The sequence below is a fragment of the Myripristis murdjan genome, chromosome 12 (genome assembly GCF_902150065.1).
Source record: "Myripristis murdjan chromosome 12, fMyrMur1.1, whole genome shotgun sequence".
Classification (NCBI taxonomy): Eukaryota; Metazoa; Chordata; class Actinopteri; order Holocentriformes; family Holocentridae; genus Myripristis; species Myripristis murdjan.
In genome coordinates, this window is record NC_043991.1 from 21,444,312 (window position 1) to 21,466,542 (window position 22,231).

General features: G+C 39.6%; 1 protein-coding gene across 2 annotated transcripts in view; it reads right to left on the bottom strand.

Moving 5' to 3' along the window:
• Nucleotides 1-22,231, bottom strand: part of abl1 (c-abl oncogene 1, non-receptor tyrosine kinase) — a 47,135-nt gene that overhangs the window by 17,121 nt on the left and 7,783 nt on the right. Inside the window, exon 1 of one of the 2 annotated variants that reach the window (XM_030066066.1) lies at nucleotides 2,570-3,140. The exons of the other annotated variant lie outside the window; for it this stretch is intronic. Within the exon in view, the coding sequence (XP_029921926.1) occupies nucleotides 2,570-2,654 (85 nt within the window). The 5' untranslated portion in view covers nucleotides 2,655-3,140. Of the gene's footprint in view, nucleotides 1-2,569; nucleotides 3,141-22,231 lie in introns of those variants that run through there. 2 annotated transcript variants of the gene reach the window in all.

Below are 22,231 nucleotides of genomic sequence, written 5' to 3' on the forward strand. Positions count from 1 at the left end.
AACTCAGAAAGGGAGTGAGAGTGAAAGGAAGAAAAATGAGAAAAGCCATTACAGAGCTTCAATTCTCCAGAGTCGTGCAGTGGGAGAAATTACAGCATGTCCTGGCTTCATCACTGAGATGACACTTAAAATGATTAAATATGTGTGGAACTTGTGAAGAATTCATAGCTATGACAGCATTGCTATGAGCAATAGGAATGTGCTCAAACTGACTGCAACACAGTGATATAAGACAGAGAGGAATCTCATCATGTCTTCACAGTGAGTACGTTGCTACAAGAATTACTGAAGCACCATTTCTGGTTCCACTGATATCTAAACCAGTGTTTTTCAGTCCTGTCAACACAACCAAAGCCCTGCTGGTTTTTCATTCCAGCCCTCTAACCAGCAGCTAATTTACACCTATGATGCATGGTAAACGCAATTAACTTCCTACTCCTGAGAACCAAAACAAAGTGTTGTCTTTTCCTGGTTTTGAAGCAAACTTTAACTTTGGTAGTGTGTTGGGTTGTCATAGGAGTTCACATGTTGATGAAATATCTTCTTCTTCTTTCTCAGGTTTCTCTTGGACTCATAATTCGCAATACTATGTTTGTGTGTCATTGCATTAAATTCCACAGCATGGCATAATAAATACCAAAAAAATACTTAATGTGCATGAATAAACATGAACAAACCGTGTAATGTCAATACAAAAAATAAGCCCCAGTACCTATTTTTTTCATTTAAAATAATTATTTTTGAAAGTACTATCAGGTCGTTTCTTCCCAGCGCAAGGTAACTATGCAGAAGTTTCCTGCTGGCGCTGGCTGCCAGATCTGCTTTCCATATCAGATAGGAAAATAATAAGAAAAGAAACTTATTATCTTTCAAAACGGCTACTGGGGATTATTTGTTATATTGGCATATTCCACTTTGTTCACATTAGTTTATATATGCTAGAACTGTTATTCTAGGAGCCACACTATGGAAGTCAATGAAGTAGAGTATACTGAATTAGCAGCCCAGGGGAGCATGGAGCAACTAATAAGGATATTTCACCATCATGTGGACTCATATCATGGCCAGGTAACTATACAACCCAGCACTCTACCAAAGTTCAGTTTTACTTTAAAGGCTGCATTACAGTGAATGGATGTATTTTTCTGAAGTTATTAAGCTGTTCTGATGCTTTTCTCTATCTGCTTGGCCATCATATCCACTGGTGACTGTTTCTCAAAAATCTTGTGTGCAAATTTCCTATGAAAGCACCAATAGTCATATCTAAAATACTGATATAGAGGTACTCCACCAAAGATACCATAGAAACCTGATTTTATACATATTGTTCGTCCCTAGATCCAAGCCACATTTTTCTCAGGTCTGTGAGACAAAGAACCTCTGGCTTACATGTTTCTGTTGTACCACCTGTCATAACCTGGGTGAGAGGTGGTGGACGATAAAGCCATGTTAATCAGGGCATAGATCTAGAGGATATACCCACAGTTTGGAGATAACATCTTCATGAGTGTTCAGACCTGAGCCTGAGGAAGCATAAAGGATACCGGTTGAAAAGACGCAAGAAGGAGCCTATTAGCCTCATGCAGAATTATATCCTTATGCTTATGAGCTAATGATTTCAAATAACCAACTGGAGCAAGATGACAATTTTGCGCCAAGGACCATAATCCAAGTCAAATAAAAAACCCTAGGTCTAAAGATTAACAAAGTTAGTGAGTTAACTTACACCTAACTTACCATGAAACATCACTGAAGTGGAATATCTAAGCAAGAGATTTCCATGCAGTGAAATTTCAAGGGTGTTACTGAAAGCTCTTGATCACAGTCATCCACTTGACTGGGGAACGCACCAAGGCTATTTGCTCTATTAAATCATTTGGTTGCGCAATATTTGGCAGCTGCAAGACTTCACTGAGTCTTCCATTACAAATCTGCTGATTGTCCAAACTCAAATGTGCCCTGAATTTCACTGATCTTTCATTCAGACAAGGCAAATCAATTACCTCGCTTTACTTTGAGCAGAAGAGATCTTAAGCTAATTTGAAGAAATGGAAAATATGTCGGCTCTAATCCACACACCACAAAAAGGATATAAAATATACAGGTCTATGTCATCTACTAAATTCAGCTTCAATCATATATGGAAGCATTAAACAACATTCAAGTGTTGGAAAAGAGCACAAAGTTAGAGGAGCGTGAAGATCGAGATTAGATCCCCTCTCCTCATAAACAAGAGTTAAGTGGGACATGGCCAGGAATCAGATTTCCTTGTATTCTCCGCTCCCTCTCTTTTTCCACTTTTCCTTTGCAGCTAGCCAGTGTGTCTGGCCTCACTCGCCCTCCCCTGTGCTCATACTCTCCTGCTCTCTTTTCCTCCTCCATTTTCCAGGGCAAAGGAATCATTTCTGAGACTTCACACAGTGATAGCCCATCTCCAGTTCCTCTCACTGTATCTCCCCATCTTTTGTTTTACACTCAGTCTTTCTTTCAATACATCTATATTTTATCCAAAAGCAAACTTTAACATCAAATGCGCCAACAGAACACATCCGTTAAAAAATATTCTTACCTTCCAAGTAACAGCTGGAGGACGAGGAGAGGCCTTTCTTAGATTTACACCCCACCAATTTTAGGCATATCTCCAACATTTTCATTTGCTTTCTTTCCCTTCCTGCTTGAAAACTTTTGTTCCTTGATCAAAAGGAATGTCTCTCCACTGTTTCCTTTTACAAGCACTCCACGGAAGAAAAAGTCAATCACATGGAAAACCGAAACAGATAAAAGGACATACAGTACAAAGCCAAAATGGGTGCTAGCATATGCTGGCTTTCTTTGACCAGGTCCTTCCAGCTGCTGTAAGCTCTTTTTTTCTCCCCGCTCTTCTTCCAAACAGAACAGCAGACTCCGCTCTGTCCCGCAAAGTCTACAAACGTTCCCTTCCGTGTGGCTCCATCTTTTTTTCTCTCTGGTTTTAGTTCGCTCCACTTCAAGGGGATACAGAAACGTTCCAAAAGAGCGTCTTTGGTCCAAAAACGTGTTTAACATGCAGATGTATCAGTTAGGGCAGTCTGAACACTGCCATTCCTCTCTCCTGTCCCCTGTGTGAGTGTGTATCTGAAGCACAGGGACTTACTCGTGCTACAAGCTGCCAACAAAGGGCCTCTTTCAGGCTCAGCCTGTGTGCACTCAATGACATCAGCTGGTTGGACCCTCCCACCTCCCCCAGCAAACACACAACGAGACATGGGGAGAGCCACCACACACACACACTCATCAACAAGTATATAAACAACAGTACGCTAGCACAGAAAATTCATGCCAACAAAAGACAGTTATGTACACTTGGAATTAAGTTTAGATTCAGTAGAGAAGTTAAAAACTTCCCCCCTCCTTCTGCTTGAGAGTCACAAGATGATTACAAGAAGCCCCTCCTCCAACATTTTAACCCCCCTTCCCCCCCTCACTGTCTTTTTGCCACTCTCTTCTTCTCAGCCATGCTCTTTCCCTCTCTGGTCTGAAATGTTTACAGGTTAAGTAATTGGTGCTGGAAATGAGACTGGCTGAAGTCACAGCTGAAGCTCTGAATGCAGAGCAGACAACAAGAAGAAAAGTATTACCTTCCATTTCCCACTAGACTTGAAACACGACTCAGACAAGGCTTGTTTGTCAATGGCTTTTTCAAAAGGGAGTGAACTGAGCAATTTAATATATTTGCATTAATCAAAATTAAGACATTTATCTTTGGAGAAATACACAGGACCATGTGATTTCAGAGAGCAGCTGTGGTTTGGCCATATCTGGAAGGAACAAATAATCCTTGGCAGAAGCCAAGCACTCTTGCGACATGATTCTTTTTATCTCTCTTCTGTCTTCTCTCTGCTGTCTCCAAGTATAGTTATTTGCAACTCTAGATAGGTTTTCAAGCTTTTGTCATACCTTATAAAAAATGCAACAAGCCATCGACAAAGGTGGCATGAGGAAATCAGTCAGAATACATGAAATAAAGGTTACTACCTGATAATGTAAAATGCCAGTGGTGATCAGAGCAGAGATTTCATTACAGCTGTGGTTGTGACTGCACCTTGGTGTGTCCATAACTTTCCTCAAAAAGTGCTCTGCCTGTGGTTTTTGTGCTCCCAAATGTTAACTGTTTTTCCAGTTATTTTACCACCACCTTTTCCTCAGCAAAATCCACACATTAAAATGTCTTCATCTGTAAAAACTTTACTGCCTAGTACATCAAGGTCTATTTACTCTTTGCCTCCAGCTCGCCACTGTGCAAATCTCTGTTACACTTAATTTCAAACTCCCTTGAAATATTTATTCTTCAATTGTTCATATTCAGGATAATAGAAGATAGAACCTATTGAGTCTGTCTAGCCAAAGTTTTTCCATTGACTTGACCAACATCATAGTCTATGTTCAAGTGTATGGCTCTGCAAAGATCACAGGCACAGTCAAGTGGGTGATTTCATGCTGATGGGAACACTGGCTTTATCACTACACAGTGCAAGATAGGAGTGAACTGGCTGTCTGTCTGGCTGACCCAATCAGGGGAATTTCCAATCACAGAGGAAAAAAGTTGTGACTAAAAATATGCCCTACTTTAGAGCAAAGGTTTCCTCTGATAAACACAGGCTCCAAAAACCTTTATTACAGCTATAAACAAACAAACAAACAAACTATTAAATGAATAAATACAAAGTTGTCGGCAACTACAATATAAAAGTCCATCTATGCAAGTAGGTTTATGCAAATAGCTGACATCTTACATCCTAGTCTAGCATATGAAACTGTATTGAGTTCCAATAGAAAGGTGTATTTTGTACTTGTAATTGATGCAATTTATATTATAAAATTATATTATTATTGTTATAAAATTATAAAATATTATTATTATTATTATTATTATTATTATTATTATTATTATCATCATTATTATTATTACTACTACTACTAATAATAATAATAATAATAATAAACAAATTTATGGATAAGGATATACATGCAGGCCTAGGCTTAGAATTGTATTTATAGGTTTTAGTTAGTAGCTGGCATTTCAATTATGCAAATTTTCAGTTATTTCATCAGAGACAAGACAAACTGGAAAACCTGAGTTTCACACCGATATGGATTAGAAACAGTCATGTGCTCTCTAACCGCTCACCTAGGAAAGCTCAGATAGGTAAGGCTCTTGTGTGATGCATATGTTTATTGTTGTTTTACTGTTGTTGCCACTTGTTTAATGCCTGGCTTTAAATTTTGAGATGCTAAAATTGAAAGTGGTTGGCCTCATGAAATGACGTTCCTGTATTATCTAGGCACTTTTGAAGCCTGCTGACATGTGGACGCCACGTACTGGGCCATGTGCACTATCTATATCCATGCTGGCGTCATAGATCAGCATCAAGGATGATTAATTACTAGGCCAAGGATTTCTGAACAACTCCATCTGCAACTAAAAGCAGTGAGGTCTACCTCACTAGGAGGAAGGACAACTGGGTCACCTGGCTAATTGCATAAAGAAAGGGAAAGAACAGTCTGAAATTGTTCCTGAAGATAAAATGTATTTCTCAGATGATACATTGGTTAAATGGAGATTTCAAAACAAGAGCCAAAACTAAGGTTACTTCCAGCTGAGCACTGGGCCACTATCACATAATGATGGTGACCAGGCATTACATTAAATATGAGCAAATATCAGCGAACTTTAATCATATGAACTAACTTATGGTCTTTACAACCTTTACAGTTTACAAACTAACCTCTTATGTGAGTTTCACACCAGTGGCATGAGGCACAAACATATGGCACTGTCGCTTGTGCATGAAATTTCAAGTCATAAAAATATTCTCCAGTTTCTTCTTCATTTTCTTACATCAAAAGAAGGAGGCGGTGCCAACAGTGCAGTACATCTTTAAAGGTTGGCAGTTTTATTGAAATAAGTGCTGCCTGGCAGATTGGAAGATATAATTCATGTTCCAAATAGGCCTGCAAATGAGCATTTTAACATTAGGGGTGGAGTATTATACCATTTTAAATATGTACAACAGTGAAAAATACCAAAAGCAGTAACGCCAAGACCAAATGCTATTGTGGTGGCTACAATGATTTTTCAGAAAAAAACACAACACAGCACTGGTGTTTACATGCGCTGTGTCACATAGTCACAAGGCACAATATTAGAGCCAACAAACCAAGCTAGTTGTGGGTGGGTGGTATGGAAGAAATCAACCAGGTGCTCAAAATACTTAACCTATGGTAATGTGCTACAAATGGAGACATAAATAAGAACGGTTACACACTCTATAAAAAAAAAAATGAGAAAAAAATAGCAGCGTGGGCAGGAAATATTTCAGGTATAATTAGCCACCTTAAAGATAAACACCTGACGATATTAAATGAGTTCAAGGTAAGCTAACATGATATAACATGTAGGGAATGATTAGGTAATGGTACAAGGAGAAACACAGGCCATGCTGAAGAATCACCACTGGGAATTACAAGTAATTAAGTACTCATTTTTTTTTTTAAACAAATAGTATTCAGTTCATCTCTGTTCCAGTGTGTGGTTGTTAACTTGAATGAATTGGGGTCATGGCACCATAGTATTCATAGTAGGATACTTTGCTTTTTGGAGATTATGCATAGTAGCGGTTGTCTTTGCATGTTTGCATTTTTAAACTCCAATTATCCAGGTAACCAAGTACTACCAGCTGACCAGTTTGTGAGGGATGAGTCATAGCTTCAGAGAAAATAAGGCTTTGGATGCTCTCATCCATACAGACTCTTGTTAAGACAGGAATTATTTATGCCTGGAAAAATCAAATGCCTTCCAGACCTGTTGGCCAACAAAAGTAAACAAAAACACTGTATGACTATGATGGCTCATGTCAGCGGTGCCTTTGTGAACAACAGGTATTTGTCTGTTTTGTGTACTATTGAACTGATCTGATGACAGATATAAATTTTCCTATAACAGAGTTGAAGTAAGAAGTCACTCTCTAATATGCACTGAGGAACATTTTTATCTTTCATCAGACAGCATGAACACTGGTTTCTGAAAATTACTGTCACAGATACAGCCACTACTGTGACTGCATTTTTTTGCTAAAATATATTTACAGAACAAAAATCAGAAAATAAAGAGCTCACAAGTATTTTTGTTTATGTCGATATATAGGTGGGTTCTATGGCAATTAAGTTAAAAAAAAAATATATAAAGCTGGGCTATCAACCTAATTACAGTTTAAAGTATCTAATTATATTCATTAGTAACCAAAAACTTTCCATGTTGCATTGCTGCTTCTTTTTCCCATTGGCTTGCACTGCTGTATTCATGTAGTCATCAGAGATTTCTGATTTCCACTCAATAGTCAGTTATAGCCTTTTTCAAACCAACCTGCAGGTATTCACATGACAAAGTCAGAAGGACCCTCACAATGGCAACAATTCAAAATGCTCAATTTATGGTTTTGGGTCATGCAGTTCATACCATAAGCCATAGGACAAGGAACTATCATTTTATTTATAAAAGAATTTGCTTGTTGATAATTGCCTATATTTAGTGCTTTATTTGCTTAAGGCTGTGTTGAGAAAAAAAAAGCCTGCATTTATGGCAAGGGCTACATAATATCTAGATTGTTGTTGTTTGCTAACGGAAAAATTGGAGCATGTCAGGTTTAATAAGCTGAAATGCAAAACATGTAGTGAATCGATTTACTATGTTGTAGCCTTAGTAGCACTATTTCAGGCTATTTTGATGAGTAACGTGATAATACGGTTTACCAGGGAATGTTTTTGGCTATGATAATTCACACTGTGAAAATCTGATTATGATCCATCCCTAATAAACTAAACTGCATCATTTCAGTATGCACTTTGACTTGCTGCTCTCTCCCATACCAACTGTCAAAGAGATTACACACACATCAAGGCTAATGGGGGAGAGAACTGTGACTTATAAATAGCTTCAAAGGGCATTAAACAGTATGCTTGTCACACGTTTGTCCTCAAATCTCATTCTTTTCATATTTACCTTGACACTACAATGGTGGGAACGCACTGAGTGAAGCCATGCATAACACACATTAGGAAGCTATGGCATAGTAGGGATGGGTAGAGGAAAGAAAGGGACTCTTACCTTCACTGCTTAGTGAAATAAAACTGGCAGTGAGTCATTCCTCTTGACTGGACTGATTATATTTCAATAATAAGGTGAGGGAAATACTCAACAGAAGAGCAAAGCATCCTGACATTCAAATCGATACCTATTCTATAATCCAGCAGTTGCCATAGAAACTCACTCTGCCCAAAGTAACCCAGATAACCCTAACCCTAACAAACAGTGAGGACCACAGGTGAATATAAGGTATATGGCAGGACATGTTCCTCAGATTTTCGAATCAACATGTGATAAACTGTCAAAATAATAACCTTTGTTTTGAACTTGGAAGTAACCCACTGAACCACACTCGAATGTGACCATTCAGCTGAGGAAGGGAAATAAGAGATACCTAAAATCACAGATCTATTGTGGTTAAGCTTTTCACACAGGGTCGCTGTCATTCTTGTTATCTCTACATATTTCCTGCAACTTCTATTGTATGTGCATCTTTGGGCATTCTTGCACATGGCTCAGTCTCAGAGGCTTTGTAAGTACCCTGTGACCTCAGTACCCTAAACATCCACTCACATGCCACCAGGCCCTACATCATCGCTGCAGTGCTGGAATGGCAAACTTGTGTGTTCCCATCATCCACCACCACATAGACCAATTAAGAAGAAATGCACACTTCCTCAAGCTCCGAGAGAGGCCCATTAACTTACCGCAGTCACAGAGTGTTGGGGAGATGAGAAGATGAAGGAAAGAGGAGAGGGGCTATAAAAATGAAGGAAGAAAAAGGGGAAAAAAAGGTTGCAGATGGAGAAACATGAAGCACATTGTTTGGAAGTGAGCTCATAGGAGAATCACTCGCTTGCGTTTTATAATCCAGCTTCTCTCGGTATGTTAACAGTTAGCTGACGTACATCCACCCACGGGATGGTTTTTGGCCCTTGTCCTCCCATGTACCCCCTCCTGTTTTCCTGATTCTACTTTACAAACCTTCCAGCATTCAACAGGTTGAATTCCCAAAAACTCAACTAAGCCATCAACATTGGTATGGCTTGGGTAATTCTGGTGTTAATGGAAGACCTCTTGGTTAAGGCGATGTCAACATACGAACCCTTCAAATAATTGCCTGCTGTTATTTTATACTTCATACTTTTCACAAGCACAGAGCAGGAATGTACATCAATAATTCAGACCGTTAAATGACTAATTGATACTGACATCTGCAATGAACATGATAGGATGCAGCGGCACCCATTAACGTATATGGCAAAATAATACTTGGCAATGGTGTTGAGGCTTGAGTAAAAGGTGTGCTGAGGAGAAGGTAAGAAAACTTTGTCTTCAGACATTCCAATACCATGAGGCCTGAGGGCTGCTCAATTTCCTAATCTCTTTAGTAACACTCCAAAATACAGTCCTACCAAATTTATGCACCAAGGCGCACATACAGACACACAAACAGAATCTCGTGTGCATCAGGAAATGTAATCACACTGTCTAACAATGTCAGAAATGTGATCCAGCCAACACTTGGCATATATTGTGTCCATCAAAGTCATGGACCATGAGTTATTGTACTTAAAACCAAGCAGCTTTCTAATTACACAGGGGAAGAAGGCGGGATATAGAGAAACCAAACTGTGTAGGTTCCTGCGAGTGGTTTCACACCATACTTGGCTCATCCTGCCAGTGCTGTGCCGAGACGAGCAGACACCACTGTCTGCAGCAGCCCAGCTTACTTCAGTGTCACACACTCAAGAATCGGGAACCATGTATGTGTGTGCATGTGTGTTTATGTGGCGAGTGGATGTGTGTTTATGTGTGTAAGTGTGTGTGGCTGTTTACTCAGGTCCCTCTGGAGAATGCAGCCAGAGTGTCTCAGGCGCGCAGCACAAGGGAAGAGGAGGAGGGGGTTTGAGTTCCACATAATTCCCCAGTCGGCGCTATCCACAGCACGACAGGGGGACGGGACACTTAGGGAGGGGACACATGGCAGCTGGAAGGTTAAGAGCTTTGGCCTGAAGCTTAGCACGAACACAGTTTAAGTGATCAATGTCACAAACACCAAATGTGGCCCAAAGGTCATTACACATTTTATGATGAAAGCAAATGTGTAAACGTGTATTAGCTGACACACAGACTCTCTGCCGAAATCTCTCTGATTTGAGGTGACTTGCTGTCAAAACAGTTCTATCAAACTAGACTATGAACCAGGAACACAAACTAGAGGGCACAGCTGAGAAAAGGGGAGTTAAACTCAGCAAGCCTACCAGAGCAAGACAAGAGGAAGCATTATATGATGACATGGACAGGACAGTGCAACAACCTGATCTTCCAAGAGAAAGTGTGTGTTAAAATCCAAAGAATGGAAATTAATATAGATGGATGCTAGCCCAGAGTACATCAAATCTTATCAATACAACCATACATTAACTGGCAGGGCTAAATGGGACAGAGAATACAACAGTTTTGCCCACAAAAATTCACTGATGGTAAAACACAGAACCACACGGACATAGTTTTCAAATGCACGGAAAATTACAAGAAGTCAGAATCTCAATCTATGAAGTGTTCTTGTTGTGAATGGAGTGTAGTTCACTGTATTCAAAGTCTGATGGCTCTGAAAAGTGCCACTCATTTTTATGTGTTACGTGGGTGAAAAACCAATTGAGAGACCAGACAATTGAGGTCTACACAGCAGAAGCAGTATGCATAGGTGTGTGTGTGTATGTGTGCATGTGTATGTGTGTGTGCACGTCTGTTGAGGAGGGAGGGTGCTAATTCAGTCATTTTCAAAATTTAGCAAAACTACTCAATTTGAGCCAGAGTGCTGGCATGGAAGCATGACTTTTTTATATTCCATTGTTTTATGAGTGTGCAGCCCATGGAAAGCCAAACTCTATCAGGACTGAAAGAGCAAGCAGAGGGTGCATGTGGATGTGGAAGGGTGGGGGTTGGAGATTGCTAAGCGAGTGAACGTGTAAGTATGATAATCACTAAAACTACACTGGTTCTAATTCAATCATTTGACAGAACAAAAATACAACATTGTTTTAATACTGGCAGGCAGACAAGGCAAAGCAGGGCCTGTCTGTTTTTTTTTTTTTTTTCCAGACTATCAACCTTAAATGTCTTGCAGACATTATCTAGATGTCTGGGGAAAGACCCTATTTGTCTGTCTGTCCATAAGCGTAAAAAGAGAGACAGATACATGCAAGAGTGACTTTGGCTATGAGGCTTCTCAGGCTGCAGCAGTGGAGCTGCTTGGGCTCTTCTTTGTGTTTAAGTGGATCCAGATGCAGCAAGCATAGCAGGCCCCCCTCTTATAGCACTATGAAGAGGAGCTTAACAAAACACGAAGGGACAGGACAGCATACCAGTACTGTATGGACTGGAGAGAGAAAAAAAAAAAACTAAGCAGGACAATGATGTAGCTGGCCAAAAGATACTGCGCGATGGCTAGGAGGGAAAAGTAAATGTACAGGACTTAGCTTGTTCCTCCTCAATAAAAATGGAATTAGAAACTATATTAAAAAAAATATACAACTCTGTGAGCACAAGAAGAGAAAAAATTGACAGACAGGAGACATCTTGACCGGTATAAAAACAGCAACCTCATATAAGGGCATTCTGAAGAAGACCGCCAAAGCACTCATCATGCCCAAATGGACTTTTATTCTGGGGGAGCAAAGTAATCTGTTAGGGGACGGAAGGTTTCAGAGTGAGAAGGCCAGGACTGGGTGGAATTTTCACCACCAGACAGAGCTGGCATCCTAGGTAGCAGGTTGTCTGTAGAGAAAACAACAGCTGTGTCTGGAGCTGCCTGCTAGAGCCTGGAGAGAAGGAGTGTTTTTTCTGTTTGTGTGGACCAGGATGGCAGTGAGATCCCACACACTGCATTCCTGTCCCAACTTGGAGGTTCTCTGTGCGCATGTGACTATGTTGTGTGTGTGCATGCGTGTGTGTGTGTGTGTGTGTATTTGGCATCTGAACTGCAATTGAACACAAACCAAAATATCTCTGAGTTAAGGATCTCTATAAGGCAAAATCACTTCAAATGGGGGTCCACAATTTATTGAAAATCAACTTTGGGGTCCAGGAGATGAAAAAGTGACATGAGAAACCGTTGCTCTATATTAACACCACCAAAAGGGAAGAGCCTGTGGATGTGGCCTCTCACTGTTGCACTAAGTAGGTTTAAACAATTTGACAACTGGATCACAAATCACAGCATAATATGGAACATCTTGTGTAATCTGGTTGCGTTATGATCAGAAACCAAACAGCATTATACGGTTACCTATCTGAAAACTCTTTGTTGCACCTCTAAGTACAATGGAAACTTGATCTAATCACCTCAAGAGTGTAAAGAGCATGCGTGACAATCCAGACTAATATGGCAGTCTTCACTACACAACTGTGTGTAACAAAAACATTGTGCCCTGTTCCCCCTTCCACCCAGTCCTAACAGACATACATGCAATACAATACGTGAATAAAATGAAAATAAACGGACTACTTTAACAATATTTCAAGATAAAAAATTCCTGTCATCTGGCAACATCTAACAATAAGAGAGGAGTCAGAGGGTGAAACGGACTTCCTTAGGTGTTCAGTGGAATTTCTAGGCAGAACAGGGAGATTAATGACAATGTTTTACAGTGTCTGAATGCACAACATAGAGAGTGGTCCATTGTCCATAATAGTTCATGTTTTTCTCTGTCATTCTTCATGTCACAGCCTCCAGGAGTCTGTGGTTACACCAATAATGGAGCTAGCTTTCTTAATGACTTTGTTATTTTGAGTATTGCTGCCTCACTAACATGCAATGGTACAAAAAAAAACAAAAAAACAAAAAAAAACAATTAGCCTGAGGACAATGGTAGAATATTCACGAGATTCTTGCTCACTTGAAATACCCTCTGTTTTGAGCAAGAAGAAAGAAGATTGAGCAAGAAGAGCCCTGATTTTGACTTTTCATAAACAACAAATGTGTTCACCACTCAGTACAGTTTCCTGTTTGTATCTAAATACATATAATCGCACACAGTCTCTTTTTACCCAGCACTCAACATTTATAGTTGTCAGATTGTCTGGGACATTAAAAAAACATTAAAAGCATTACAGCATTTAAAAAAAAAAAATCACCTTGAGTTAATTTAATTCACTAAGCAGTTAAATTGTGAGTTTTAGGTCAACTTCTATAAAGCGATAAAATTCTAGTCTTGTGTACTGATTAAGACTGAATCAAAATCATGGCACAACAACCGATTTACGATCAAATCACAGCACTATGAATTGTAAGATCAAGTTACACTGAACTGTAGGAATGCTGCCAATTTTCTCATCAAGGAATAAATAATTTCTTCCAACCAACAAGAAGTGAGACATAGGGAGTTGCATTACTAAATATTAATAACTGTATTTTGTCAACACATGTACACACACGGGTACTGTTTGAGAGGGCATCTTCCACGGACTAATCATCATACTCTCCAAAGTGGTATCAAATCACGAGTTAACAGCACATACCAACATGTAAAACAAATATGCTTTTTAACTTTATTACAATAAATGGCTTTCTGATTCAGCTGATTCAATAAATGCGGCTTAAACATGGCCTCTAACTGTATGCATAATTCCATAAACACCCACATAGTGATTTTCTAATGTAACTTGGCCTGTGGGCCAAAAAAACGGGTTGCTGAATATCCACCATCAAAAGTTTATATGAATAGCAGCTTGGCCGTGTCCTCAACTGTAGAAATAGGAGCACTGAACAATTAACAAATACATGGCAGACACTCAGGTAACCATATTGCCTGGAGGCTATAGGTAAAACTAACTTGTGCATTATGGCAGGTGTGAATTATAAAAAAGGAGGGCTTATCAAAATGCTTGTTGACGACTGCAGTGTTGTTTGTTGTGCCTGTATGTTGATGTTTTGTTCCACTTCTGTTATTGTGCTTGCTACATTTGTCTGCTTTTCACAACAATTTTTTTTGACCCTTGCTTACTTTCCTTTCCGTTTCTCTCAATGTTTACAGGCTGTCTAATGAAGTGCAGAATGCAGTTTATATAAATGATTTCAAAAAGAAAGAAAGAGAAAGAGAGACAGAGAGAGAGAGAGAGTTGGAGACAAACAGAGAGCGAGCGAGAGAGAGAGAGAGAGAGAAAGAGACGGAGGGAGGGAGGGGGGATTGCACCAGTTATTTGAGAGAGGAATGCACAAGAGGTCACATTCTTCACTCTACTGCTGTGGCTTGCCCTATGTTCAACTCTCTCCCTCTCGCGCTGCAAAATAGGCAATACTCAAAAGACACCTCTGGCGCAGCAGACACCATACAAACACTAAACACAAACACAAAAACTCAACAGAAAACAGTGTGACTGAGCAGAGAAGAAGCCTTACATTAGGAATCCACTGATCCTCAGATGCTAAAGCACAAAGTTATAAAATCTTCAAGGGACCAGATACATTAAATATCAAATATTATCATTCATACAAGAGACAGAAAGAGAATACAGCAGCCAGTTTCTTGGTTTTATCCTTTGGTATTGTTTATGATATTTAAAAAAAAAAAAAATGATATAACGATGCTAACTCCAACAATTCTAGCAAAAAAAAAAATAAATAAATAAATAAAAATGAGTTTGAAGGAAGACATAGGAGTTTGTTAGCCCAATCTGAATTACCAGTAAAATCTTTTGGCACAGGTATAAAATTATTCATCTTCTTCATAAATTATCCCAGTAACAATTAAATTACTCTGTCTCCTCCAATAAAACCGATCTGGTCTGGACAGGGATATAAATGCACTAATATCATCGATGATAGTGTTCAAACTCATTTTAAAATTCTCAAAATGTGCACTCCCCTGCATTTTCCTGACCCCAAGTCCTTGACTGAATTTGAAGATTTCTGTAATTTCCATTTCTGTCACTTACTGACAGTAGCTTAATACCGACAGAAATGTGTATTAGTACAAAATGACTTTTACTTTGTATCTTTCTACACCTCCTATTACACCTCTTTTACACACCCTGAAACAACCAATTACATTTCTCATCCTTTTCCCGATTTTCCAGATCTGCGAAATAATCCCGTCACTTGTGTGATGAAGGTCCTTGTGGAAAAGGACATGTCATTACATATGAACCAGATTGTACATCTCAGAGCTGCTGTGTCCCTCCATTACAGCAATTTCCCTTAGGTCCGTCAAAGAAGTGCCTCCTACTCAACATTAAAATTATTTCCATTACAATATGTTGTACTGTTCTGTCTATTGTCTTGTTGCTTTGTGCTTCCTTCCACAATTGGTTTTGAAAGGCTCTTTATTTAAAAAAAAAAAGAGAGGAAACTTGTGGCATGGTCTACCTTGATTTATAAACACACACCTGCTGTGGCTTGTCATCAGTTGGTGTGAGAATAAAGCGGACTCCTTTCCAGGTGGTCAAGCCTTAATGAGAGGGGGTAAACACTTACTAATCAGCAAGGTGTCATCCGGCAAGGGACAAATGCATCACACACACATACACACACAGACACACACGCACACACATTCCAACATAAAGTTAATAAAATTACCCTAATTTGTATGGGCTAACCTATCAAGAGCTACCAAAAAATATCCATTATTGATGTTAGGTACTATCCATATTAGATATGGATATGCAGTCGTGTGTGTGTGTGTGTGTGTGTGTGTGTGTGTGTGTGCGCGCGCACGCTCTCTGGAGCCACATGGTGGCGACGTGGCCAGCCACAGCAAGGGACAAGCCACCAAGGGCCTAACAGCTGGCCTGAATGAGTCTTACTATGAGGCGCCTGCTGCGTGGGTTCACGCACGCGCACACGCGTGCGCACACACACACACACACACACACACACACACACACACACACACACACACACACACACTCCCCTCCCATCTTCAGGACCCACGGGGATCATGGGGGGAGATTTGGTGTCTAGACTGTATAGATTCCACAAGTTCCAGCCAAGAAAGAGCGAGCTACAAACTAAAACAGAAATGGGTTCACTGACTCCATACATGCTGAATGCAGCTGTTGCAGGAGAAACACACACTGCATGCTTGATATACCAGGAAATGGTATGATGTCACTGAAAGGCTAAACTAGAGGAGTGGTCAAGCAGTCTACCCCGCATCCAAGAAACATCTTTTAACCGAACTCATGGTACATAAACTCCTTGTTTAAAAACAGAATAATTTTCAAGGCCAATGCATATTACCCTCTGATATATCTGTTATGGCTTTAAATTATTTTTAAAATGTTTGAAATAGGTCTTTGAGAATCCAGCTCCCAAAAACTTATGAGCTAGTTGTCATGACCCCTCTGATAACTCAGTCATGACTAATCGTCTGACCTCAGTTCTGGATATTCTTAACATCAGCTGCATTTCCTGGAATCCACAATAGAGGGGGGGCTTACTATACCAATTTAACAGCTGACACAAAACACGCAGTTCAAGTGATGACATTTCAGCCATTATTTTGCAATATTTACTCCAGGTTCAGTGATCACAGCACACTCCTGAAGAGTTAGGTATCCCTGACCAGATTCAGCATCCAAATTCAAGGTCATGGTGAGGACGTTCATTTTACTGTCAAATCTAATATCGGCCATGATAACATTTTATGTTGACAGTGGGGTGCAGGGTGGTTTACTGCTTAGCACTCAGAAGAACACACTTTACTGTTAAAACCAATATTGTTTTTTTTGTTGTTGTTGTTTTTTTAATTGCTTGTTATTACTTCAACAATTAAGTGTGTTCTTGTGAGTTTTGCAAGTGTTGCTAGAATCCTTTTGTTCCTGTTTGCGCGGCGAGTCCATGCACCTTAAAGAGAGGTGAAGCTGTGCCAGACCATCTACTCGACTTACTACTGAGCACTGTCACCTCACAGCAAGAAGCTCTCACATTTTACTCCTGGCTCTCTCAGTGTTTCCTCTGTAATTTTAATACAGCTGTGGTGCTATGGGCAGTAATTCCAATTTTGGTCAATATTTGTCACGGGTCTAAGTTATATTTAAAGTTAAGGTTCTAGTGTTATAAATGTTTTTTTTAATTATTATATAATCATTAACACTAAAGTATCTGAACTAAACTTACTCTAGTGTTAGGTAACATTAAAGCTAAATTTCAATGTTTATTTTAATTTCACATTTTCTCTTGCAGTGATGGTAATTTCCTTGCTGTCTGCATGTCCTCCACAGGCAGACCGGCAGGCACACTGGCGACTCTAAACTGCTCAAAGGTGTGACTGTCAACACATGTTTTATTTGTCTATCTGTCTTTGTCCATCTGTGTGTTATCCCTGTGATGAACCAGCGATCTACCCTGGGCATTTCCCTTCCTTCACCCCGAGTGCTCAAACCCTCAACATCGATAAACAGGAAAAGACAATGAAGGAATGAGTTGACATCAGCTTCGTTTCCAGTGTTTCACAGCAGTCTTTTGGGTGCCTACATGGAGGCATGCATTACACACATACACTGTACCATTCAGTTGTGCATAAATTATGTTGTGTAACAATGGAAAAGCTATTTTTGCAGAGTAGCTGTGTAAGACATAGCAAGTTAATGTGTAACGCACCAGTCAGAGGTACAGTATTACTGCATGTGTTTGTCAGCTTAAAATGTCCTTGATTTCTTAAATTCCTAGTTGGGTCTGTGGAGAAGGGACCTAAAGCATATTAGGGATGTGAAAACATCAGGCAATGGTAGTCAAGGGATTCCATCTAAGCACTACTACTTGGACACCAATACAACCATGTTTGTAAATACTGTATATAGACTGGTGACATTATTTAGTTTTTTGGTATTCTTTGCTGTGGTCAACCATAAGTAAACAGCGGTTACACTTTTACACAATTACACAGTTTTTATCTGTGCTTGCCATCATACTGCTACTTTTTGAGGTCCACTGGGGAAACCCTTCAGTAACCTACCCTCAAGTTAGGCAGAATGCAACAGCACTGTTTCCTTTTTAGTTTCCACAAAGGAAAGTTAGTTGCAGCTAAAAGTTTGTGCGACAACAGCCATAAGCAACAAATCACATGCTAAACTGATCCAGCTATAAATGGGAACGCTATGACGACATGACACAAGAACGTACATCTGAGTTCATTGTCAATTCACTCACATAAACTTATACAGTACAGTGATGTATGGTCCTATAAGTAGGTCATTATCATCACAGGGCAGCAGATAAACTTTTGTAACAAGTGTGCTACCACTTTTAAGGTGGCTCAAGGATATGCACTTCTGGTGTAGCAAAGAACTGGCTCTCCTTGCCATGGCAACAGGTATAGCATCACCACATCAGCAGAAAAGTTTGTTCGAATAACTTTATTGAAACTTCCATCATGACACAACAAGCACCTGGACGTTCAGTGGATCTCTCTGTCATGGTGTGCACAGCTTGCAGGAACAACAAAGGGTAAATTAAAATGAACGCATGAAATTAATCAAAATCATCTGCTGCTGCTAAAGTTATTTAAAAATGATGCTGGTTATTGAAACCTAATTCATAGCCTACCTCAGGCTAACATTAATATTAGTGATTTAGATATGACCTAAATTAATTCTAATTAACTGCATTGTTGTTTTTTCTCCCTAGGCATAAAGGAGTAACTAGGAATATTACATAAATATTACAGGCGACAGTGTGAAAGGCATGGTATAGCTCCCATGGCAAGGCGAATCATCTGGAAATACTCTGATTTTGCTGTGAACCAAAGGCCCATGCTGGTTCTAGCCATTCAACTTCAACGGGGTAGACACACAAGAGTAGAGTTCTCAACAGGTATACAAATCTGAGCCTGACCCAACCTGACCTGAATGAGCTGAGACACAAATTTGGTCCAGTATAACAACTGGGAGACATATAAAGCACAAACCTTAAAAAAAAATAAACATGACTCTTAACAAAGAGCAAGGGGGAGGGTTGGAGCAGGGGACGGACAGACGGACCGCTGTGCTGATGAGGTGAGAGGAGACACCGCAGCACAGAACAGACCGCAGGCTGGACACAGAGAAAGGCTCTGACTGCACACTGCATTTCATCGTTTACAAGACAGTGTTATTTACTTATTTTGCATGTCACTACAGCAGCATAACTTGTGATTAATGTTGTGCATGCTGATTGACTGATTTGTCAATTATTAAACAGTCATCCAGTACTAACCACAGTGAGGTACACTAAAGCAATGTTTTTTGTGTTTGATTGTTTGTTTCTTTATTTGTCTTTAATCTCTAATCTTTAATCTCACAAGTATTTGTGCTGCCTGTGTTTTGAACACAGAATTTTCATCTGTGTAAAGAAAAGCTGGTTGTCAGCATGTGTAGAGTGGAGGATAGATAGTTTAGCGATTTAATTCTCCTGTCACTGCTTAGCTATGCAGAATAAGCTGCATAAATGTGGTGGTTTGTTGATTGTCAGTCTTTACAATGTAAGGTAAATGGATCGAGCCACATTTTTTGCCAGCTTGTCTTCTCGCTTTCACCTTGCTACACTGATCAGATGGGAACCAAAGAACCTCCAACTGTTTTCTCTGCAGAACTTAATACCTCCAGTCACAAAAGCATTCTTAACTCATTTTATATTGTTTACTTCACAGTATTCTCACCTTTGCAGTGTTTGCTCTCTGTCAAGAACTCAGACATAACCGGCTTACAGTTGTTTACAAATATCTTAATGCTGGTAAACATAGCTTTTTAACATCAATAAATATTAACACATCAAATGTGAGAAATTAGCAAAACTACAACAAGACCACTGCCCAGAACACTGTCAGCCTCTGCCTGCCTCTACACTGAATTTTACATTGTGCACCACCAGGTCAGATTTTGTCAAAATCAACTCAATTGCTCTGAGGCACAACTTAGGAGGAGGGCAATCTACTTCCAGCACAAACAGAACTTAAACTTCAAATTTCTCACAGTGGCAGATAATGGAACAGATTCATGTCTTATGCACAATTTCTTTTAGAAATTATCAGTTGACGCTCTTCTTCTTGCTCTTCACACCAAATACAAAATGGGTGATGTTAGAGGGGGATACAAACACCATCCTCTTTACAACACGTTACAGGGAATATAGGAAACATGGTCATAATTTTAAGAAACACTAACCCAAACGATTCCACACATATAAGAAAGGGGCTACTATTATTTTCACCAGTCTCAGTTTTTCCGTCTCATTTGTTTGGTACCACAGTTAAATGACTATGATGTGCTGATGATTAAAAATTCTACATCAAGCACCTCTGAATGAGGAGAAACAGGGAAAGCTATGGTCTTTGATGGGCAAGTCAATTTCCAGGAGTATTTCTAGGACTATTTTTTTTCATTAAATATGAATGCCATGCGCTTGGCCACAAGTCCTTTGTTAAATATATGGTTCCAGTCAAATTTGAACCTTCATGGCTTTGGTGACCACAAGCCTCTTAGTGGTAATATTTTACATTGTTGTCATGAAGTCAGCTTAACCTTTGCTCCCCCTCTCTACAGAGAGAAGACCAATGTGCATACACAAGGCCTCACATGAATCTATCATAATGCAAAATGACTTGAACTGGAATGAACTTGTGTGAGGATCATGCAAGTTATTTTCCCCATGGCACCAACATGTTCATCAGGTGCCAGATTCAGGTCAGTCAGTCAAACAATTCTCTTTCACCTTGTACTGACTAATACTCGGTCACCCACCATTACCATCTTGCAAAGCTTTACAACTGCAGTAGCGAATATGTGACAAAAAAGTTTAGCTCGCAAATATTTTATTTAGAACTAGAATGGGCTAGAAAAGCGTATTGTGTAACAGGTGTGGCATTTTTGCAATTTTTACGTAATTTTTCCACTGCAAATAAAAGCCTCTCAATTTCATATTGACTGATGCTTGCTTACAAAATGTGTATGTATGTGTATATGTATGTGTGTGTATTGTGCAACTGCAGTGACTAATTTGTGCTTGACAAAATATTTTGTGTAATAAAGTATTTTTGGTTACAACAACATTTCTAAAGAAAAACAGCTTTGCATAACAGTCAATGCCAGCAAAGCACTTTAGCATGGAGGCTTATTTAGGCAGAGCTTAGCAATTTAGTGGGGATGCTGTACTCTTGATAATACACTGCGTGAATAATGTGGTTACCCTGAATTTTATTTTTTATTTTTTTATTTTTTTTTACAACTGTTCTAACTTAAATTACAGCAACAGTTGATGCTGTACACCTAGCTGGTCACTGTGGGACTGGATCACATGTACTCTTGTCTGTACATTTGTTCATCCAATAACAAGAGTGAGGCGGCCCTCTTCCTGTTTTGGTTGAGGCCCATCCTTTGTGCTGTATGTCAATACTGCATAGTCTGCAGGGAATTGCATCAGGGCACACATAATTAGAATAAACATATAGACAACAACACACAGGATAAACCAATTTTCACGGTGATGCTCTTGATTTTCTACAGCCATTATACAATGCTATCAAAACTGATTTGAGAAATGATCAATTACATTCTGTCTGCTTTAAGACAACGAAAGGAAAGATTTTTACACATGAAAAATGGCCTAAAGTTACATTTGCATTGTACATCAATTAACATAAATACAACTACCAGAGAGCCAACATGCCCACCTTCGCCCTTCAGTTTCTGTAAAATCATTAGCACTGCATCTTCCAAGCTGCCTTCAAATTAGCCAGACAGTAGCCTAGTTAGCAGCGTGGTTGCAAGCCCGAACAGAGAGTTCCTCTTTCCCGTGTGCCCTTCAACCTCCAAATCTAGCACTGCTTTCCTATTTCCTGTGTCAGGCTTTTGCAAGGAATGGCAGGAAAACAAATGAGGGGCATCATTCCTTTATTAAATGCATTTACACAGCACTTCCATTTCCTCAGGCCAGTCAAAAACATTCCAGGCAGGCCAGCGGTCACATATTGGTGCACCATGGGGAAGGAAGGGAGTGTATCTTTGACACCAAGAGTAAAAAAAACATTATCTTGATACAGTGGGGTTGCAGTAGTCTAAACACACACTAATGCAAAACTGATGCTGACACAAACACGGAGTTAATCACCTTGATTGTACCTTTTTAAA